At 46.5% G+C, this 23,727-nt stretch overlaps 1 protein-coding gene across 6 annotated transcripts in view; it reads left to right on the top strand.

Moving 5' to 3' along the window:
- LOC139057418 (uncharacterized) overlaps positions 1 to 23,727 on the top strand; it is a 222,565-nt gene that overhangs the window by 80,157 nt on the left and 118,681 nt on the right. For 4 of the 6 annotated variants that reach the window (XR_011512775.1, XR_011512774.1, XR_011512773.1 and 1 more), the window contains 2 exons: positions 5,669 to 5,756; positions 6,143 to 6,186. Coding sequence is in view for 2 of the 6 variants with exons in the window: in XM_070535641.1 (XP_070391742.1) it covers positions 5,669 to 5,756; positions 6,143 to 6,186; positions 21,587 to 21,822 (368 nt within the window). In the remaining 4 variants the exon portion in view is untranslated. Of the gene's footprint in view, positions 1 to 5,668; positions 5,757 to 6,142; positions 6,187 to 21,586; positions 21,860 to 23,727 lie in introns of those variants that run through there. The other 2 variants (XM_070535641.1, XM_070535640.1) reach the window with 1 other exon arrangement.

The following is a 23,727-nucleotide window of genomic DNA, read 5'->3' as shown; positions in this document are numbered from 1 at the left end:
ATTAACAACTACATCCTCACTGCACATCGAAAAATCCTGATAAAAACGTTCCAAGTTATTTTCCGCTTTAGCACTTCATGATTAGACCCTCTGACCGGTAAGCTTTTAATTGCACTAAAGAATTGGTACCATGAGAATTAGTTGTCAGTTCTCTTAATGAAAAACACCACAGTTGTGTCCAGCAGATGTTTCTTCTTGTTGCTTTTCGCTTCTATTGTCATCTGTTGCGTCACCACTCACGTGGGTATAGAGTCATAGATTGAAGTTGTGGGAGTTCCTTCGGTCTACCGGGGCGCAGTCGTTGCTGTGCCTAAGGCTCCGGACTTATTCGCCATTGCGAGGAAAACCTCGCCCAAATGCCTGCCCCTCGACCCGCGCGCCGTTTTCCCCGGGCGCCGCGGCCGCGTCCCGCGACGTCATGCTACGCGGCCCTGCGATTGGGTCGTGGGGCGTGACGTAGGGAAGAAGCCCCGACTGGGGACGATCGCGGTGCGCGGGAGAGTCGTGCGGCGAGAGGGACGAGCGCCGGTCACGAGAGGCAAGCTGCAAGGTACGTGAGCGACCAGCTATTTGTGTCCCCAACGCCCCGGCCTGGGGACGTTCACGTGCTTTGTTAGCTTGCGTAAGTGTGACTTGCTGAGTGGCTTTGCGTTCCGCCCTTGCGGTAACCGCAGGCGCTCAGTGCATCACATCTTGCGTGTCCGAACCGTCGCAGACCATTGTCGGTGACGGGAAGCGCTAGGTAGCGTTTGCGAACGCATTTCGGCCCGCGCGCGTAAACCATTGTTCGACGCGGCGTGTAACCCGCCTTCCTCGCCATCGGGAACCGCGGACGCCGAGTGTACTCCGTGTGTTTGGGTGCAGTCTGGTACATGTTGGCCATTGGTGATCAATAAACGCCTTAACTGTCCTGGACGCCGTGTGTTCCTGGGAGAGCGCCCATGCGTACGGCCAGAGCCGTCCAGGTCTTTCGGCTCGGTGCTCGAACCTGCGGTGGGTCTATCGCCGTGCGCCGTCGTGCCGCGTCGTGAGGCTCCACTTCTCGGGGGCCACTTGCCGACGCCGTGCGCGGAGACGTACTGTGAGCCCACAAAGTAAATGTGGGGTGCTCCTAAAGAATGGGCAGACGCTATCGGAGTTGTTTCACTCAGCTGACGTGCCCTAGTTTACTCGACGTGCAGTGACCATATCTGATAGACGAGATAACAGTACATACTAATGCGGATAGTTTCCTCTTCCTGTTGGTCTCATACTATACTCAATTGAGAAGCGACGTCCTGCAATGCCACTGCCTGTGCTTTTAATCATGCAAACGTGGTGAGGGTTGTGAAGCGCCTGGTAGCTGCCAGCGTGCAATTCCTTCTGCATAGCAAGAGTTGGCCTGCATGCTGCATGGTGCCAACGAGTCCTAAGAGTTCGAACGCGACGCTGAATATTTGCTAGTGCTGTCAATGCTTCACCTTTAGTGCAAAGCTACAAAACTTCGTTAATCATTCCAGCGTGTGCTGAGAAGTGATCATGTGCTGAAAAAGAAGATATGTGCCAAAAAGGTTGACGTACGCGTGCTTGATTTTTTAAGAAAGAAAGTATTCTCTCCAGTTATACTTAGTTGCGAATAAGTTGCTTTTTGTTTCGCCTGGTTCTCCGTCCTTTGTACTGCGCTATCTCATTCTTGACAATGCTGCACCGACTGACCTGTGCTTCCACAATTATGTTAAACGGCTCTCGACACAAGCAAGGAAGCCAAGCAGCGCCAACCAAGAAAGGCCTTGCGGTGGCCATTTGGAGCAAGCAGTGGCACACGGTCCTGAGCTGTCTCTTGCTGTTCATTACTAGCATTCTAAAATGCTTCGTGATTTGGTAGGCTGCCGTTGCGGTATATTTGCTTGCGCTTTGAGCAACCAGTGGTCCATTCCGAGCTGGACTGGTCCCTTTCTCTGGATGCATGTAAAACGTCCAGAACTGTCCCAACTAAACGACCATTTAACCAATCTGAACGAAATTTGTTGTTTACAACCAAGGCTGTTTTAGTTTTGGAGGGATCTACGTTTTTTTGTTTATTCTTTCACATTTTCTTTAAGTAATGCGAACGTAAACCTTGAAATAGAAATGCACGATCTCTATCTCGCCACCTGCAAACACGCGAGACTGTGTAGTGTTCTTAATTAAATCAGTCAGAGCCTTTCAAACATAAAGACTTATTGAAGGAACTGAAGCTGTGTCATGAATAGCAGTATTTGAAAGTTCACGTAACCGAGGCAACAGCTGCTATGGAATTATGGGTCAAAAAGCAGATTTTGTGCGCCTGAAATACTTTATGTTGTGCGCCATTGCCGTCAGGACAAGACAGGGTTCAAAGGTATGAACCCAGAATGTGTTTGCATGTGCGTCGTGCTATTTCCGTACGATTCCAATAAGCACTGTCCCCTCGACAAGTATCGTTATTGCCTTCGTCCTCAGTGACAAAGGCAACTAACTTACTATTATTACCAACTATTAACTATAGATTACTACTATTATACTACCACTACTATTATATACTACTACTATAGAACTACGATAGAATACCTACTTTTAACTAAACTATTGGGGGTGAGGACATACGGCGTCGCCATCTGTCGGAAGCGCCTTTCTTGCGTAGTATGAGGGATCACGCGGCGCGCTCCTCATAGGTTTCTTTTACGGTGCTCAATAAAAACACCACACGCCAGCCCTCCTGGATATCTGTGGAAGTGCTCTCAAAACGAGGGAATTTCTTGACTCGATATAATAATTTTTAGCAAACTGAAAGCTCAGAATCGTTTACAGACGGTATTTCTTTACCGAATACGTACAGTGAGCGCTACTGCATGCGGTCGCCACGATGGAGTCTCCCGAGCCGGCTTCTTGCGTGAAAGGTAGGCAAACGCTGCGAGTAAACTATGCGAAATACGTTTTTAAAGCGACGCCAGCCAGCGAGCCATTTCGGCTCATCGCGCCGTATTGCATATGGCGTAGCCGACGAACGACCTTGAGCCGCGGTTGCCTAGCAACGCCGCAGCCACGCCCCAACAGATGGCGCAGCCGTCGATGCTAACCCCACCAGATGTGCTCCGCTGTGGTAGAGGGAGAGGAGGTGTCTCGTGGTGTATATATATATATATATATATATATATATATATATATATATATGCACTTTACCTCATTGTATTTAGTCGTTATCGAGAGTGCGAAAGATACGCAACAACGACAGAACGAAGCAAGGAAGAAACAACGCACTTAAGAGACGCCAGAAGAAGCGTATCCATGCAGCTCTTGCTTTCGCAGTGCAACTAGGGTTAACCAGAGCTAAACCACAGGACAATTTTTATACTGCGTTGTCTGTATAACCAAATGTAGCATAACAGAATGACGCCTGAACGCAGCGATCCCACGGGTACGCAGCGACCTACTGCGCGTCTGCATGCGTGTCGCGCACAATGTTTTGCTTTTGCTGTGAGCGCGTTTTCGCACCGTGCCGTGAGCTTTCGGCCGTAGCATATGGGCATTTGACAGTAATTAGCAACCATTGTTGCACGGACGCTATCAGGACCGTTCAAAAATAATTTCGTTATAGAGTCTTCGATGCCTAGGGCTACTCTGATGTGCAGTCGCAACGATTCAATCCTTTTTTTTTGTCGTCTAAATTCTTGGACATTTCAATATTATTTCTCAAGTTGCGTCGAACTGTATGTTTATCGGTCTTCTCAGCAGGCGATTTCCCTCTGCTTCTTTTTCTTAATCCAGTGAATTAATTCATAACACAAATGTGACCATATGCCATGCTTTTTTTAATGTGCGTCTTATCGCACCCTTTATGTTCCAGTGAACTTGCCAGTATCTAGCATCAACAAGTTCATAGACCAAACCGTCATGACGTTAGCCGGGCAGCGGGTGCGGGCGAGCGTCTCAGTGCGCGTTTTATACGACTCACCGAACATCGCAGTCCCGGCGCCGTAGCAGAAATCTTCCTCGCATCTGTTCTTGCTGCATACCTGAGTTGCAACTGATGGCTGACTGCCGGTTCTAAGTTTCGCGAGCCGAGCTTCACGCAGCTCCTTGTCCTGCGGCTACATGTGAATAAGGCGGACACCGGGCTCCGTTGCGTACGTCCGGCACTGCGGCACCGAGCAGTAGCCTACCATGCTGCGCGCCTCCAAACGCAGCCGCTACCTATTATAGTACTTTCATATGTCAGACAACCAAGGGGGTAAAGCCTCACCACCCCATCAGAATCGCGGCACAGGTGGGACTTCAAACTTTCGTTTTAAGCTCGCTTCGGCGCTTCCGAAGCAGCCGACGTGGCCGCTGTGTCCACGTGATCCCTCATGCCACTTCACGCCGATGGTGGCGCCAGCTTTTCCAGTGGTGGAGCTCGCCCCCAACAGGCAAAAGTCTGCTCGTGCCAACCACTATTGCTGCTACCTCACTAACTTAAACGAGCATCGTGTCATACTACAACAATGCATTTGATCTGTGTATTTTTGCTGCAATAGCATTCATACGAAGGCTCGAAAAGTGTTCATGCGCGGTTGCCACTGAGAGCGTCGCCGTGCTTTCCCGCCATCGACGGTGCTTGCGCGGCTTGCACGTAGGAGTTTGGCCGGACTACAGAATGTGAAGTTTAGGTGCAAAAACGACGAAGCGAAGTTGACGCATCTTCAGTGCTCCGCTCAATCGGGACGATGGCGGAAACAGGCCGGCGTTCAGCCTCCCACTGCTGGCAACACTGTAGTGTGCAAGCGTACTCACCAGCGTTCCTGCTGATGTGTACGCTTGGGTTGAGTGGGTCAGTAGACGTGAAGCCAGCGTGGCGTAATATCTCACTGGCTCTATGCTAACAGCGATGGCAGTGCCTCATCCCGTGCTCCATTGAGAAGCAACGCCTGCAACGCCACTGGCGGCGCTCCTACCGGTGAGCGTCGTGAAGCGCCTGGCTGCTGTCAGGGTGCAGTTACTTCTGCCCAGCAAGAGTTGGCTCGCCGGCGTTGGCTTCCTGTGAGCGAAACATTGCCGTGTGTATTCTATACGGCTCCAAGGTTTTTCTTCTAACACTGAAGTTGATCACACCCTATGTTGCATTCTTTACAAAGGTGTCCTCGGAATTTTCAGAATGGTAGCCAACGAGCAAATATCATGATACAGAACACCGACAGCGCATTCCTATTATGTTAAATCTTCTCAGAGTGAAGTATTAAAAATGCGAAACAATAACAGAAGATTGGCCACGCAAGAAACCGTGTTTCTACCAGAAAGCTCGCCTTCGTGCGCACCGTTCACCGCCAGCGTTTCGTGGCAAACAATGCAGTTACATATGCTGCAGTTGCCGGGAAGCGTGAGAAGCGGTCGGGCATGTTTGAATGCAATCAGCTTCCACTCTTAAAGGCGAAGCTTAAGCGTTCTCCAAATTGTTTATGTGTGACGTCAGGCTCGAATTACATCTGCATGCGACAGCGTAAAGCAATTGTATACAGGGAGCCGCAGCAGTTACGGTCACTGAACAGTTGTATAGCTTTTGATGCAGTTTCCCAACTAATCAGTTAATCTTCGTATGTTCTGAAGTAGACTTGAGGTGTGGCGCTTTTAGTTAAACATAGCATTTGAGAACATGATAAATCCACATGATGGTGATGCTGATGCGTTTTTGCAGATCTTCAAGATGTGGACCATCGGATCGGTCAACATTTTATTTTCGGGTTGGACAATTCGACAACGCAGGAGGTGAACACCACCACCAGGTAGGGTCCACTGAGTAGCTCCGTGAAGAGCACAACGAATGCTACTTCCGCCAAGAACTTACGTGGAAACATGCAGACGAGAGGCAGTATACATAAAATAGGCAAAAGGATATCAATGAGTGACTAAAAAGCGACAGCTTGTGTCAGCGTAAGAACTGTCACCGCCAATCGCAGAACAGCTTGGTCTCTTTCTCAATAGTGCTGCTCCGTGGTAATATTACCGGCTGTATGTAGCTTCAGAAATCTATAAACTTAGGAGAGTGACAGTCGGCACCAGACCTTTTATTTATTTACACCTAATAAGTACGTGCAATCCACAAGACCTTGAAAAGGAGGAAAATGTCTTACTTTCCTATCATGACAGAACCTTTTCTCTTGTTTTTCAGCTCTAGGAAGTGGCAACTTGTCCCTATATTCCTCTTCAGCTGTGGTAAGATACACTTTGTTACATGCATTCCCTTGTGTAGTTTACTAAACTGAGGGCTACAAAACAATCGGCAATAAATTATTAAGCCTAGTATTATCACTGTTGTACGCATAGCTGTGACCGAACGAGGCTTTGGTGTTTCAGACGTACCGGGTTTCCTGGAAGGTCTCTCATGTATATATGAGAAGACACAGACACACTTTTAAGATGAAGTATCTCGGCACCTCCTGTACATTTAAATGGTAGCGGAGAATTCAATTTTTTTAGCATCTATGGGACTGACTCTTAAGTGATCTGTTGCATTAAAAATATATATAGTCCTCGATAAGGAATCTGATTTTACTTTTAGTCATATTTTTTGTAATAAAACTGTAAAAATGGACGGCGACTCGTCTATTGTTAGCACGTTGCAAAACGTCAGTTCCTTTCCATATTCTTGCAACATTTGCCTCTTAAAGGTTGTTTGGGAGCATAATGGCTAATCGCGACATTGCATCCGCGTCTTCATAGAAGCTCCCGCGCGATGAGCGACTTCAAAATCAAATTGCTGCAGTTCACCCACCCAACTGGCTATCATTCCTTTCAGTTCGGTCATCTTCAATATGTGTGTTAGTGCTTCATGGTCTGAGTATAGCTTGAACTTCCAGTACCTTCCATATATGAACAGAAGTAGCTTATGGCTTTTAAAACGGCGAGAGATTCTTTTTTTATTGTGGTGTAGTTCAATTCAGTTTTGTTAAATGTGTAGCTGTAGTATCCATATAGACCAAGCTATTGGTTTGGTGGTCGTGATTAGTCTCTCTGATATAAGACAGCTGCCGTTCCACAGTGAGAAGCATAGGTATTCAATTCGAAGGGCAACGCCAAGTCTGGTAAGCACAACACAGGATGAGAAGAAATTATGCGGATTAAATTCTCGGCAGGCGTCATGACATTCTTCTGTCCAACAAAAAGGAACATCCTTCTGAGTCAGTCTTGTCAGCGACTTTTGACAGCATAATCTTGAATGAGTGCTCTGAGATGACCCGCAAAGCGTAGAAACACGCGAAGTGAGTGTACATGATATGGCTTTAGTAGTTTTGCCATGCGATCTACTGATTCTTCTTTCCTATTGTTCATTGTTTTGTCCAAAACTCTGCCAAGAAATGTAACCTTAGTTTTGAAGAACTAACTCTTATTGAAATTAACCAAATTAACTTTTAGCTTAGCGTCAGATAACGCTGCCATAACATGACGCAGGTGTTCCTCAGGTAGCTCTTCACTTTTAGAGTATATGATAATGTCGTCCACGTAAACATTGCAGAAGCGTCCAATGTAGGGATTCAAAACAATGTTCATCGTCTTTTGAAACCAACTAGGTGAGTTTTTCCACCCAACAGGAGGGTGGTTATATTCGTATACTCCAAATGAAGTCGTAAATGCGGTGTATTGCTTGGTGTCTTCTTGCAGTGGCGCCTGCCAGAATCCCTTGAAGAAATCTGTGTGAAAAACAGGTACAGCCTCCGGTTTCATTGATGATGGTGTCAATCTTTGGCATTGGAAAAGGAATCAACAGGGTTTGGTTGTTTACTGCTTTGTAATCCGCACATAGCCGCCAGATGCCGTTTTGCTTTGGAGCAATTGTGACAGGTGAAGCGAAGGGAAACACCGATGGGCGAGTTACATTAGCATCTAACATCTTTTGTAGCTCTTCTTTTAGCCATGCCTTCTTTTCTCTCGTCAAGTTGTATGGCTTTTTTCTCACAACCGTTTGGTCGGACAGGTGAAATGGAACTTCAAACTTTGTTGTTGCTGCCGGTGGGTATCCTCCCAAGCATACTAGATCGGGGTAGAGTTGAGGAATTACACTATCTTTCTTCAGCACTTGTAGGCGGTCTTCCTTTTGTCCTTACCCTGTTTGGTCAACCTCTTGATCAAAAGACACCGTATCATTCTAATAAATATTCAGACTCGACGACTTCATGTCCGGACTAGATAGGAGAAAGTAGTACTCCACAGTGTCTAAAACTAATGCAACCACTTCTGCCTCTTTAGATTGGTACTTTACTTTTCAGACGTGCCCACTCACAATACTCTCTCTTGCTTCCGTCATACCTACGCACAAGAACAGATCTCCCTCGGAATACATCTTGCGGGTTTGCGTTGCTCTTCTTAAGAATGGATGCAGAAGCTCTACTGTATATATGTGCGCTTGTCCGTCGTCCACTAACCTCAATTCCTATATGTAACAGACTCGCAGAAATCTACGAAACACTCTCGTTTTTTGTCATAGAATCAGAAGGAACACCCTCGTTTATTCGTTTTTTTTTTTTCAATCTGGGTTAACTGCGTTCCTCAGAATACGACTTTCTTTGCGCGGCATGCAACGACTTATAGTGACTTCCCTCTTGATAACCATTCTTTGGTAAGCGTTCATTAAACTCTCCGTCTCTGGATGCTTCTGTCCCTTGGACATCCCAACGTGGCTTTGTCGTCCTCTCCACCCAATTTGAAGTAGTAGCTTAGCGCAAATAAAACCACGGACACAAGGAAGACAGAGAAGGACAAGCGCTAGTTGCGCTAGGACAAGTGCTAGTTGACAAGCGCTTGTACTTGTCTGTCTTCCTTGTGTCCGGGGTTTTATTTGCGCTAAGCTACTACTTCAAATATGGACGACCAACTAGCCCAACAGTCAACTCTTCTCCATCCAATGGCAGGCGATCTCTTGTAGTAACTCCAGCAAAGCCTCCATAGATTTTGGTGCTGCAGTTTGAATTTGTCGTTGCAATTCCCGAGGTACACCATGTATTATAAGCGTTATAACAGATTTCAGTGGAAGTTCCGGCTCTGCGAGTTGAAGTAGTCAAGGCTTCTCGAAGAAATACTCGAGCACTGCTCCAGATCTATAGTGATAAGATATAGCTTGATCCCATGGCTCAAGCGGGCTGCCATGGAATGACGAGATGAAGCTTACCTTCCACGTGAACCATGCATCACATTGATGCCCCGTGATACGCAGTTCGTACCATTTTCTTGCGATGCCATTTAGAAAGGGGAGCATATGCTTCTCTTCTTGCCTCTGGGTCCCAGCCGTTTTGTTGACAGGTGTATTCAAAGAACGCGATCCAAGCTTCTGGATTCTCCGGCAAACCATCCAAGGCTTCAGGTTCCACAGCCTCAGTAGGAACGCCATCTTTGAGGCCCAGAGCCCAGAAAAGAATCTGAATCATTTCATTTTGCTATAGAACTTGCTTTTGTTGAAGTTGAATCAGCTGAAGCATAAAGAAGAGATCTGAATGGTGGCTCCAATGCGACTCACTTCTCTACTTGCGATAGCTCAAAGCGGTTGAAAAGGGCGACTTGAAGGTTTATCTTCACGGACATTTTCCTAAGAGTTCGTCCAAAGACATAGATGCCTTCTGCAGAATGATAGACACGAGCTCACCTGTAGTCACGTCGACGGGAAGATCGACTGGTGAGTTTCCAGGGAGCGCATACTTCATGAAGACGAGGCTGTCTTCGGCTGGCTGAACGAAGAACGTTACCCATATCATGGATCGTATAAAGCCGACCACGCCAAAGTATGTAACAAAACTGTACTTAGCAGCCTCACAACACAGACTCCATTTTGTTCTATCGCACTTCTTTTTGTGGGCTGTCATAGGATTGCTTCATTTCTTTATTTCAATAACATTGAATCTTTTCAAACTTGAATAAGCTACTCAGGAACCAATGGAGTTGTCAACCTGCAATTTCGAAATAAAAAAAACATCCAATTCTGTAATATTCAGCTGTCACCGCTATTAACACCGACAGTATTGACGTATCAAATAAACGACTTGTTCGTGAAAAGAACATTTGCGGAACCCGTGTTAACATTGCAACAAATTTACGTAGACAAAAATCAAATTTGTTCGCTTGATGTGCTATAACAGACCCGTTTACAAAACTGATGTTTCGTTTTTGCCTAATTTTACGGATTTGTAAACTTAGTGCTTCAAACTTTTTCTTCAAGTTTCCGAAAATTTTTGCATTTGTGTAAAACACTTGCAGTATTTAACCAAAATAGGGCTTTCTACAATTGATAGAATTTAACAATCTCTCTAAAATTGAAGGGCTACTATTCTGATCAGGCGAGCGGCTCTCAAGAGGGAATTTCTGCGTTGTGCATGTATTTTATATAGGGGGATTTCAGTTAGCCCCGAGGTAAAGCTTCCTCTTAAGTCTTGATAGCAGCGGTAGAAATCCAGAATAAACACGATGTACAGACAAGTGTGGGGGAGCAGTGGAGCTTTCGGATAATTGTGATCGTGGCATCTTTTTAAGCTAAGGTTCCCGTAATGCGCTTGTGTGTCATTCAAGGGGGAGGGGAATATCTTAGTGATCCCTGCTATTATGTGCCTTATCCTCAGATAGGCTTTTTTCCTCTGTCATGCGAATTCCTTGCAGTAGAAAGGATTCTGATATAGTTATCACCATCATCGTATCCCCATCCATACAACCTCATGGTGTTACCCTTGTTACATCATTTCGCATGTTACGTTGAAAAAAAAAAAAGTCTATCCCACCCACTACATGCCTGCCGCAGCATTCTGTTCTCAAATGCGGCGAAAAAGTCAAACGCGCTCCATGCTTCCCAAAGTGGTTCCACCTTGGTTGCTTCGCATTTATGAAACGTTAATCTTGGTATGTTGGCGAAATCCCTGCTATCGATGAGCATCGAGGATGCGCGCGTGATAGTTTGCGACAGCCGTCAGTAGATTACTAAAGCCGAGATAACGAAAATCGCAGAGCAAGAAAACCTTTGCCGTGAAGGGCCTACCCGTCAACGGCGTGAATGTAGCAGCCACATCAATTAAAGTTCACCTGTCATATGTATGACCTGAATTGGCCATACCGGATCAGAATTAGTTTTTTGGCCACCTTTTTAAGAGCAGTACTGCTGCCTCGCACAACCGGGAAGCCGGGTTGGCATTTTTTTTTTACACGAAAGGGTTCTCCTCCATGCTGCAGCTAGAAGCCGCCCATGTACACACAAAACGAAATTATCATCCCGCAAATTCCCTGGCATTCCTTCGAAACTGCAATACTTTGCCATTTTGTGCCTAAGTAATGGTAAAGAAAGTAGGCATAAAAAATACGGAAGGATTTGCTTTAATAAAGAAGTTGTTCTATACATGATGTATATTTTTAGCAATTAGGATATTTAGGTATCATTTGTTTCACCTTGAATTGGGTAGAAAACGAAACCAGCAGCCTGTATATCCGTAAGGGAAGATGGTATATATATACAGTGCTGCCCTGTGACCGAGGTATTCAGCAAGGCAGCTGCAGCACCAAGCCAGCCAGCAGCGATGGTCGGGCAAGTGTTAGAGGGTTTGCAAAGAATGCGTCGTTTTAAAAGCAGAGAAAGATTATTAGGACCAATTGCCTTACGGCATCGGTTCCTGTACAACTTACATACAGAGGTTTTATTTAACAATTATTCACCAATACTATGAGCCTTTGCGCAGGCCCAAACAGGAAGTGAATTGTGAAAATGCACATGAGCATGGGAATGACAGGAAAGAAAAAAACAAACATTAAGAAAGGAAACTGACACACAACAACAATGGCACTCAGCATAACGAGAAACTTACTTTGTTTTCCGTGAATCAAAAAAGCACATCGAGAGATGCTCGCAACAATTACAATATCGGTCGTACGACATGCTGTAGTTTCAAGGTGCAATAAGACACTACTCTTGAGCACCTTTCAATAATCACATTTACGATCATAAAGTAGCATATAGGTACACGTGCAACCTTCTGGAAGCATTCATCCAACACCCTATCTTGTGAACTATGCGCCCAAATGCTTTAATGCGCAACAAAATATGGTTCATAATTTGCAAAAATGCCTTCCACAGATTTATTCAATCATTTCCTTTGGCAACGCATTCCACCAGATTTCTCTGGCCCACTAAAGAAATGAATACTCGATGGTCTCGCATTGTGTGAGACTTGTTGTGTTTAATATGACAGGTTCTGGTGGAGCATCGATGTGGTGGCTGCACGTAATATCACCAATATATATTAATATTGTCATAATATACCATAAAAAGAAGCTTTACGAGAGCGATGCGACGCTGAAAAGCGAGGTTAGGCACTACTGCTTGGTTTCTAAGAGTACTTAAGTCGTTGTGTCGATAATGTTTAAAGTATATAAATCGCAGCTCTATATTTTCCATACATTCTAGTTTCTGTGCGAGTTCATTCTGGTATGGGTTCTACTATCGCACCGGTTGAACCACCATTATGCTGTCATTCTCAAGTATCGTCCATGCTAAAGATTTATAAGGTGTTAGCTTCACATAGAGCCTTGGTACAGTCAGTTTTCTTCGCAAGAAACCGAGTGTCCAGAAAGCATTCTTACATATGTGGTCTGAGTATTCCATTTAAACACACTTGTAAGCCTTACGCCTTATGGGGATGGGTTTACACAAGGCTCCCCCTACGAGCGACGGTCAGAATAAGGCACGACGCTCCTCCACTCCGCAACGCACAAAGGCGCTACGCAGGGTTCGTCAACTCTCCGACACGACGCAGACAGGCGCCAGAGTCAGATCGCCAACAAAGGCGGGTTTATTCACGCGGGATACATCACAGTGGGACATTTACGGCGCTTAAGGGCAAAGGCTAACCGCAAGACCGAGAAGACCAAGCGCGAGTACGAGAAGTCGCGGGATCTAGGAAAGGTCCCATGTAACCAACTCATTATGGTGGCTTAACCATTTGCTGGCCTGTGAGCATCTGCCGGGGCGATAAACAGGGTTGCCAGATGGCCCCTACGAAAAATAGCCAAATGATCTCAAACAACATAGCCCAAAAATACCCAGGCCCAAGATTTCATGAATGAAAAGTAGCCAAACACATAGCCAAAGCGCTTGACGATGTTTGTCCGGTGTCTTGTAGATGGTGTCAGATGGCAAGTTGTAATCAGGTCGCCCAATAAATGGGTAATTCGAGATTGCAGGAAGAGGCCTTCATTCTGCAGTGCACATCAATATAGGCTGACGACGATTGAGTGTCCGAGTTCACCTGTCTGAACATGCGTATCCTTGAGGCAGCTGCGTGGGGTGACCGTAGGCGTTCTATTCTAGTTCCTTCTAAATGCTATAGGGTTCAAAGCTGCTTCAGCACTTACAGCCTGCCTGTTCAATAAAGTAACTGCTTAAGAGGAATATTTAGCCAGGGTGCTCCTATCTAAATACATGTAAAGGAGAATTCGTTTTTCTAGGCAGCCACTGCACCAAATTTGACGGAGTGTGTTGCATTTATTAGAAGACTTAAAATCTAGTATCTGTTCCTTTCGAATTTTTTATTTAGGTTGTCAACCTTTCATTAAAATTTGGCAAATATAGCAAATTTTCAGAAAACGAACTATCAAGTTTTAATCTGTAACTCAACAATAATATATGATATCCCATTTCTGTGAATAGTAACTGATAGTACATCTAAAGTAGACAAAGTTGATAGGTATAGATGAGTCTGAAAAAATTTAGTAATAGGGAAATACAACTTTTGCGGAACCGTTGTACACAACAAAACAAATTTACGTAAGATATAAATTGACAAATAGAATTCGCCCGCTTTGAATGATCTAAAGAATGCCGTTTCCAGAACGGCGATGTCTTTTTATGATAGAGCTATAATTCTGTAAACATAGTGCTTCTTTTCTTTTTTGGACTTTCGTATTTTTGAAAATTCTTTTACCAAAATTCAGGCCCTAAATGGAAATTTCGCTTGAAACAGCAAGTAGGATTTAACGTTATCTCGCAAATGCAGCAAGTTTCATTTGAATCGGTTCACTGCTTATCTCATACTAGCATTTTTGCCTTTTACATCTATTTGAATAGGCCGCGTTCAAGCCCTAAATCGAAATTTCGCAACGAAGAGTAGCTACAATTTATATTTCTCTCTCGAATGCAGCAAATTTCACAAAAAACGGTTCAAGGTTTATCTGAGAAACTAGCGTTTCCGCATTTTACAAGCATTTGAATAGGCCGCGTTGGAGTTGGGCCGGCGCCAAAGCTTCCTCTTAAATAGAATTCGTTAGCGATAGAAGTCTTAAGTACAGTCAGCAATGCTAAGTAAAAAAGAAATCTGTTAATTACAGCACTGCCAAAAATGTAATCACCTGCAAGTCATTACTTTCTGTCATTTTTTACTAAAGTTTTGGTAAGGTGGGTCACTTAAAAAATTAGTGAAACATTTTGCTATCCTCTTTAAAAAATGTGCCCATGCGTCTTGAGTCTCCTGACTCCGCGTATGCAACATTTTTTTTCTTTGCACTTGCTTGGAAGTTTTGGTTCTGCAAGCTGTTGAATTAATTATTTTTGCTGTACATATCGACCGTTGAAAATCGTTGTTTTTGAAATCAGGTCGTAGTTGACTGAATCAGTGGAGCACATGTATTAGGTCCTAACAATGCCATAAATGCACTGCTTATGCTTCAATTCAACTATATATATTGTCACGAAAAGACAATTGAAGATCTACCCGGCGTCGGCGAGACAGACAGTTGTACAAGATAGCGTACACATAAACTCAAGCCGGCGTCCTCAGTCTCTGCTTCTTCTTCTTCAGCGCCCACGTCTTGCCGAGCGCGCGTTCCAGTCACTTCTTTCTCAGCGCTGGCGTGTGACACCTATCGGCATTATCTCCCCGCCAAAAGAAAAGCATCGACCCGATGCTTACTAAACTAGAATGCTTACTAAAAGAAAGTGGAAGTGTGGAAATCGTATGAGATCGGGTTGGCGCCGCCTTAACGCGAGAAATACGAGGCGAGTAACATGCACTATCTCTGAGTGGTGCTGCCGACGCCGAGGCGACGCGGCACCGTCGGGAATGACCTCATAGTTCACTTCACTAACGCGGCGTATCACTTTGTAGTGTGCAAAGTATCTACTAAGCAGCTTCTCAGACAACCCCTGGCGACGAATTGGAGTCCACACCTAGACTTGGTCACCTAGCTGGTACTCGACTTGCCGATGTCGAAGGTTGTAGCGTCGTGTGTTGTACTCTGCTGCGTCGTGGTGTGTATGCGCGCTAGTTAACGAGCTGCCTCTGCGTGCTGAGTAAGTTGCTCGTCGTAGGAAGTAATTGATGCGTCGGTGTCATACGGGAGAATTGCATCTAGCGTGGTCTGGACCTCGCGCCCGTATACAAGGCGGAACGGTGCGAAATGTGTTGTTTCCTGAATGGCGGTGTTGTACGCGAATGTAGCGTACGGCAGGACTTGATCCGATGTTTTATGCTGGACGCCTACATACATAGACAGCACGTCAGCAATGGTTTTGTTTAGCCGTTGCGTCAGTCCATTGGTGTGCGGACGATAGGATGCAGTGGCCTTGAGATGCTGCGTGCAGCTCAACTCGAATATGTCCTCTATCAGTTGGGCTGTAAAGGCAGTTTCTCTGTCGGTGTGACATGTGATAGGGCACCATGTCTTAGGACTATCTGTTCGATAAAGAACTGGACAACTTCGTAGGCCGTGGCACGTTGTACAGCTTTCGTCTCGGCGTAGCGTGTTAGACAGTCTGTGGCGATTATAATCCACTTCTTTCCGCTGGCTGACAAGGGAAAGGGCCCCAGAAGATCCATGCCGATATGATCAAACGGCGCGCTAGGTGGTGCGATGGGTTGGAGTAAACCCCCGGGCTTCAAATACGGTGATTTCCTGCGTTGAAATTCACGGCAGCTTTGCACGTTACGCTTCATCGTGGTAGAAAGTCTGGGCCAGTAGTACTTCCGGCGTACCTTTGCAAGAGTACGTGAAAATCCGAAGTGTCCAGACGTGGGCTCATCATGGCAGGCTAGGAGAATGTCATCACGGAGGGTGGCAGTTACGGCCAATAGATACTCTTTGTCGCTGGCACTCTAGTTTTTCTTGTAGAGGACACCCTTTCGGAGGCAGAATGTCGAGAGACTGCGACAAATGTGTCGTGGGATTGCAACATTCTTGCCTTCTAGGTGATTGATGAGAGGGCGTATTTCGTCCTCCTCGCGCTGCCGTGTGATCAGGTCGGATGCGGTGAGGGCCCAAAGGAATGCGCCGTCTTCGTCCATGTCCTTATGGCAAGTTTTGACGGGAGCGCGCGACAACGTGTCCGCATCTTCGTGTTTGCGGCCCGATTTGTAGACGATGGTAACATCGAACTCCTGCAGACGGAGACTCCATCGAGCAAGTCGCCCGGACTGGTCTCGTAAGTTGGCTAACCAACACAAGGAATGGTGATCTGTCGCCACCTTGAAAGGGCGACCCTAGAGATAAGGCTGAAATTTCATGATGGCCCACACAACCGCTAGACACACTTTCTCGGAAGTGGAGTAGTTGATCTTGGCGCGTGAAAGGGTGCGACTGGTGTAAGCGATCACTCGCTCGACGCCTTCCTGGTGTTGAACGAGAACAGCGCCAAGACCGATGTTGCTTGCGTCGGTATGCACCTCAGTGACAGCGTCCTCGTCAAAGTAAGCGAGAACGGGCGATTCCTGCACGCGCTGCCGTAACTCGGTGAAAGCTGCGTCCTGCTCATCCATCCAAACGAAGGGTGTGTCTTCTCGCGTGAGGCGTATGAGTGGTTCAGCGATCCGGGAGAAATTAGCGATGAAGCGACGATAGTAGGCACACAGACCGAGGAAGCGGCATACTGCTTTCTTGTAACGAGGAGTCAGAAAAGCAACAACAGCAGATGTTTTGTCTGGGTCAGGCTGGACACCGTCAGCGTTCACGACCCCATGCCCGAGAAACTTCAACTCTTCGTAACCGAAGTGACACTTTTCTGGCTTTAGTGTGAGATTGGCGCAGCGGAGCGCCTCAAGTACCGCCTCTAAACGCTTCAGATGTTCTTCGAAGATCGCCGCAAACACGACGACGTCATCTAAGTATACTAAACAACTCTGCCACTTCAGACCCGTCAGAACAGTGTCCACTATTCTCTGCAACGTGGCCGGTGCAGAACACAGGCCTAATGGAAGTATTTTAAATTCGTACAGTCCATCCGGGGTAACAAAGGCCGTTTTTTCGAGATCTCGTTCGTCAACTTCGATTTGCCAATATCCACTCTTCAAATCTATGAATGAAAAATACCTGGTTCGTCGGAGCCGATCTAACGAACCATCGATCCGCGGAAGCAGATAAACCTCTTTTTTGTGACGTTATTCAACTTTCTATAGTGAACACAGAACCGAAGCGTTCCGTCTTTCTTTTTGACAAGGACCACCGGCGATGACCAAGGGCTTTGGGATGGTTGTATGACGTCATCGTCAAGCATTTCTTTCACTTGTGCATTAATCACGTTGCGCTCTTTCACCGATACGCAATAAGGCAGTTGTCGTGTGGGACGAGAATCGTCACACGTGATTATTCGGTGTCTCGTGAGGGGCGTCTGGCGTACCTTAGAAGTAGATGCGAAGCCCTCCTTGAACCGAAGTAGCAACTCGCGCAGCGCTTTTTGCTTTTCTTCTGAAAGGTTTGAATTGATGTCGATATTGATGAGCGTCTGAGCTGGGTTGTCCTCTGTCATAGACGCAAAGCATTCAGCAACGACTGCTATGGGCTCAGCAAAAGCGATAGTAGTACGACGAAACAGGTGCCGATGTTCCTGGCTGAAGTTCGCCATGAGGAGCGCAGAATGTCCACCTCGAAGCATAATGAGACTGCGGGCTGCACATACAACATGAGTCAGCATAAGGGAGGAATTGCCCTCTGCAACAGCTTCGCCATCACGCAGATCGTCGCATACGACCGCTACCAGGAAAATTGCGCGTCGTGGTAAAGTTACATTGTCGGCGTAATCCCGAAGCGCGTTACGTCGCCAATTGTCGCGACTGTTCGCTGCTCTCTCTGTCGAAAAATAACTGTGCGCTCCCGGAGGTCTATAATGGCACCATACTCTCGCAGAAAGTCGACGCCCAAGATGAGGCCCCGAGGGCAGTCGCGGAGTATAAGGCATCTGGCTGGAAACGTATACCCACGAATTTGTACTCTGACCGTGCACATGCCCAACGGAGTTACGATATGCCCGCCAGCAGTACGAATTTGCGTTCCAGACCAAGGCGTGATAACTTTTCTAAGTTCCGTCGCTAGTTTTCCGCACAAGATCGAGTAGTCGGCACCCGTGTCCAAAAACGCACTAATGTGGCGGCCGTCGAGCACAACAGGTATGTCTAGCGAGAGTCTGTCGCTGAGTTCGGCTGCTGTCGTCATTGAACCATGCTCAATAGACCGTGCTTGCCTCAATGGGAGCGGACCCGCCCCCGAAGGTCTCTGTTCTTAGTTTTCCCGGCAAGGGCGTGGCGATCGTCCCTGCGCTGCCATTGGAGGGCTTCTAGGAGCTGGGGAAGATCGCCCTGGGGACTGCGAGCGCGACTGCCGCTGTGGGAGCAGTGGCATATCCTGTTGGTTCAGGTACTCTTCAATCGCCCTAGGCCTTTCGCCGTATCTGGGCCTAGGTGAATCCGCGGCAAAACCTTGCAGTCCGAGGCGGCGGTATGGGAACTCGCGGTCGGTATGGGAACTCGCGGTATATGTGACCGGCTTCTCCACAGTGATAGCACAGAGGCCTTCTGTCCGGGGTACGCCCGACGTCAGATTTCCTTTCGAGCGGGCGCCGATCTTTTATACGTTGGATCGGTTGCACTGATGGGAGCGGCGGGACGTATGACGCGGCGTAAGACGTGGCGGGGATGAAATGGATCGGAGCGCGGACAGGGACTCGCCCCAAAACTTCCAGATACGACGGCGCTGCAACTCTGTGCTGTCGCCGGCGACGCATTACTGCTTGGGGCGAGACTTTGAATCAGTTGCTGCACTTCCCTTCTCACGAGGGCAGCAATGGAACCCAGCATGCGCTGAGGCGGACAGCTGAGCAGTTGAAGCTCATCACGAACCACAGAGCGGATAAGGTCTCGCAGAACTTCCAGGTTTCCAAAGGCTACCGCGTACGTCAGTGAAGCAGCATTCGCGTGCCTGTCATACGTAGCTGAGCGCTGGTGCAAAGGTGAAGTAGCGTTCATTTGCCTTTCATAGAAAGCTGAGCGATGGTGCAGCACCTTCTCCATCGTGGTGGCTTCGGTTAAAAATTCACCCACGGTCTTCGGCGGGCTTCGAACCAGGCCAGCAAATAGCTGTTATTTAACTCCCCGCATGAAATGGCGCAGCTTCTTTTGCTCTGACTTGGTAGGGTCCACCCGACGGAACAGGCGCGTCATATCCTCTACGTACGACGTGACGATCTCATTCGGCAGATGAATGCGGGATTGGAGCGTCCGTTCGGCTCGTTTGCAGCGATCAGCATTGGTGTATGTATCCAGCAAGGCACGGCGGAACTCGAGCCACGATATGAGGAGCCCTTCTCGCTTCTCGTACCAAGCGCGAGCCCCGTCCTCCAAGCTGAAGTAGACATTTCTCAACTTCGCCGCGTCGCTCCATTCGTTTATCTCAGCAACGCGCTCAAACTGGATTAACCAGTCTTCTACATCCTCGAAGACATCCCTGTGGAACACTTTCGGCGCTCTGAGACTCTGCAGCAGGTACTGAGTTGCCATTGTGGCCGTACCTTGCATAATGGTCAATAGCGACGTATGTTCCTTCTATACTGGTCCGAGGGGGCGTCGACGTTGTTGCGGAGAGAGGATCAAGCTGCGGAGGTAATCCTCGGATTCTCCTGCTGGCCCAGTGAACAGGGGTGCCCACTAGTACAAGGCCGGTACTCCTGCTACCAGGAGGGGTTTGTGGCATCGGATGAACCGTACCCCGCACCTCCACAAGTTTTGTCACGAAAAGACAATTGAAGATCGACCTGGCGTCGGCGAGAGAGACAGTTGTACAAGATAGCGTGCACAAAAATTCAAGCCGGGATCCACAGCACCCACCGCTTGCCGAGCGCGCGTTCCAGTCACTTCTTTCTCAGCGCTGGCTCGTGATATCTAGTGGCAATATATATATATATATATATATATATATATATATATATATATATATATATATATATATATATATATATAATATGAACCACGTAGGAGCAAACGTGGTTGCGCCTACGTGTTTATGCCATGTAGTTTTTTTACTTCATCCGTTCTTTTATTTGGCGTCTTCGTTGTAATCATGTATAACCAACTCGCCTACCAGCACGTGCTCAGAAATTGCTTGTAAATGGTTAATCAGATGCATTGTAACTTCATTAGGCGAATCATGATAAGAAGAAAGAAAAAAATGGCTGTAGCTTAGCTAAGGTTAAGCCCAGGATGCGAAGCATACTAGCCTTTAGTTTAGTTGTTGAACCACTGTTTAGCCTGGTGAACTGCTGTAGCTTGGCTATATTTGGTTCGGCTAGAGGAAGAAACAACTCATGCGTTACTCTGCTTCGCCTTCAAGAGTGGAACGTGACAGCGTTCCCGTCGACCCGCCAAGGGGTGTAAGACAATGGGCTACGGCGCAGCGACTACGCACCCCGCATTGGGCGCGGTGAGCGTCGAGCAACGCAGCGTTCGGCGCGGCAACGAAATGTGCGCCTGAGCAAGCGACGCACGCCTGAGCCTTAGAAACAGCTCGTTTCTAAGGCAACACCGCATTCACTAGAGGCGCTTTTGTACCGCTTTGAAGCATCGTACTCGTGGCTCAGTGGTTGCGTCTCCGTCTCACACTCCGGAGACCCTGGTTCGATTCCCACCCAGCCCATCTTGCAAGAGTTGAGCCAAAGCCACCTAGAAACAAGCGCAGCTGCTTATATAGCGCCGCGACGGCGCGAGTTGGAGCCCCGTTTCTCCTCTGTCGTGACGTCACGGTGTCACGTGGTCAGCCTTGAAGGCGACGCCGCAAGCGACGGCGCGAGTTGGAGCCCCGTTTCTCCTCTGTCGTGACGTCACGGTGCCACGTGGTATGGCATGTGGTCAAAGCTCATTGAAGGCGACACCGCCGCGCCTGAGGAGCTGGGTTGAGCTCTAGTAATATGCTTCGCATAAAAACACTTTTATCCGTACTGCACTATCGATGACATCACTAGAAATCTCATTTGCCTACACGCCTGTATAAAAGTACCTTATTATTTGCAGAAGCATACCCCTATCCCAAAGCGGCTGTCTGACTCAAGCGCACTATAGTGACAGGCAAGCCTCGAGCTGCGACGTAACCAATGCAGCCTATGATATTTAATTAAGCCATGGACGAACGACTTGAGAAATTATTGTGACTGCCTTTTATTCGAAATTTTGTCTCCATATAAACCATCTCTTTGCATAAGACATACCTTGCGACGCTTCTGGAAGGGTCATCTAGCCTTCGAGATTGACTGGGTGTATTATGAGTGGCCCGTCGTAATTGCTGCCTTTATACAGTTTCAATTTGAGAAAGCTGAGTATGCCTTTTTTCTCATTATCTGCAGTAATGGCGGTGGCGTTGTGCTTCGCGGTCAAGATCACACTCCGCGCCTTTGGCTTCGGGGAGGATGGCGTCAAGCCCGGAAGTCTGGCGGCCCACATACAAAATTATTTACACCCTATGCCGGAAAATTCCATCTTTGCCCACCTTCAAAATCTGGGCGCCCATGGCCTAAGCTGGCGGGATCACTTCCTGGTGGCGGAATTTATATATTCTATATTGGTTTCGATCTTTTTCTAAATTTTTTTTATTTCATTAAATTCTCGTGCTGAAGTTATACAGCTCATGGCTCATATAAAAGAGAGAATACGTGAAAAGAGGGGACATATATTGTCGCCCTTTGTCACCTTCCAGCGGGCAAATATAATATATATATAATATATTTAAATACTTTCATTAGTTCCCCCCTCCCCATTAAAATGCTGGACAGTTGTGAGCGAACGCGGTAGGGGGCTGAATGATAAGCCCGTTTTAAGTGAAGCTCGTTAATTCACTTGTTGATGATAACTTTCCGACTGAGAATTCTTCATCTGTCATGCACTTCCTGCAGACGAATTTTTTAATAAGGCACATGTTTTTCCTGGACATTGAGGATTTCTTTTATTCTGTCTCACACAATAAATTGTTTCCTTGTGTCGGAAGTTTCATCTAGGAAAGCGGTGCTATTGCCTTCCAAAATGCTTCAGGCGTGTCCGTTGACGCGTTTTTATGTGTTCTGTAGTTTTATTTTAAATTCACATTCATCAATTTTAATGACGATTGTTATGTCTGATGACAATGCATTTATATTGGTACTTGTGTTGTTTCTGTGCTTCGCAAACTTTTTTTTCTGCTATAGATCGTTCTTTGCACCGGCATTTTAATGGGGAGGAGGTAATGAAGGTATTTAGATATGCTGATTTTTAAATTGTTTTGAAGCAACATACCATTGTCTCATATCAGCCCATTCGAGACAAAGCTTTAGTAACCTTCTGCTGTGTCGGGAAAGGAATGGTGTTCACTTACCAGTCACCTTCCCGCAATTGCTTCCGCCAAAGCACACGAAAGGCAACTACAAAAAGGAAAGTTTCACTTTCACTGCACTCAGTGTCTTTCTTGTGCCATGTTAATTCCCAACCAGATGAGTTGTAGTCAAGCCCTGATTTCATGTGACTCTAGTATTGCACACATACTAAATTGATAATCTTTTAAAGAAGTAATAAATACAGTGAAGCAAAATACTTCTTGCCGATACATGATACCAGTACCTAAATAGTTATACGAATGTTTACAAAGAAATGTATTTGTGTTCTATGTTTTGTTACCGCACTCCTTATAAGCTGCTCTTTGTAAACTTCAGTAGAACAATGTTTTCCTTAAGCTCATGCAAGTATTAGCATATATAGGGACAAAAGGGCATCAGCACTAACCAACTTTAACGTATACCAAAGTTGGTAATGAAAAATTATTGGAGGCTTTCATACGAAGTATGACATCTGCCGCTACGCATGTGCAGCAGGAAAATCGACTTTTCGTTATTCCCTTTTATGTTTAAGAACCTATGTCACAACTTACACAAGTGCAGCAGTAGAGCCTAAGCAAACCCTGCGTGCACATAATGCATTGCAGTCCGCTCATTTCCTTCACCTATTCTCAACGTTCGAGCGCCGTGCATCTCAATAGTTTGATTTTCAGAGTCAGAAAGGACCACTGTTTTGTGATACTAGTGGACCACCGTTAGCATACTATAACATGCATGCACTTAATAAACACGTGTGTCTGAAATAGTGCAACAAATATACGATTCTATTTCCTTTGTTCCACAGATCATGAGTGGGTTCCGCTGCATGTGCGTCTTAGGGGCCAATAGACTTGCACTGGTATGAAAATGCATGGATCCATATGCAACAACCACATATATCATTTCCATGACCGAATACAGCCAATAAATACCACTAACACTTCAGGTAAACTGCCCTCTAAACGGTTCCATGTAGTATAATAGCAGTAGAATTGAGTGTGTGGAGAACGTACTTTAGTGAAGATAAAGTGGCACGCAGAAAGGCTGTTTCCTGTCTCTAAGCAGACACTACCTTGCATAATGGCTTCTACATGCTTAAGAGAGCAGTAAAAAATGCAGTTTATTTCACAAGTACAAATATGATT

Source organism: Dermacentor albipictus, chromosome 3 (genome assembly GCF_038994185.2).
Source record: "Dermacentor albipictus isolate Rhodes 1998 colony chromosome 3, USDA_Dalb.pri_finalv2, whole genome shotgun sequence".
Taxonomy (NCBI): domain Eukaryota; kingdom Metazoa; phylum Arthropoda; class Arachnida; order Ixodida; family Ixodidae; genus Dermacentor; species Dermacentor albipictus.
Note: the sequence above shows the minus strand (reverse complement) of the source record. Positions and strands in the feature narration are given on the sequence as shown.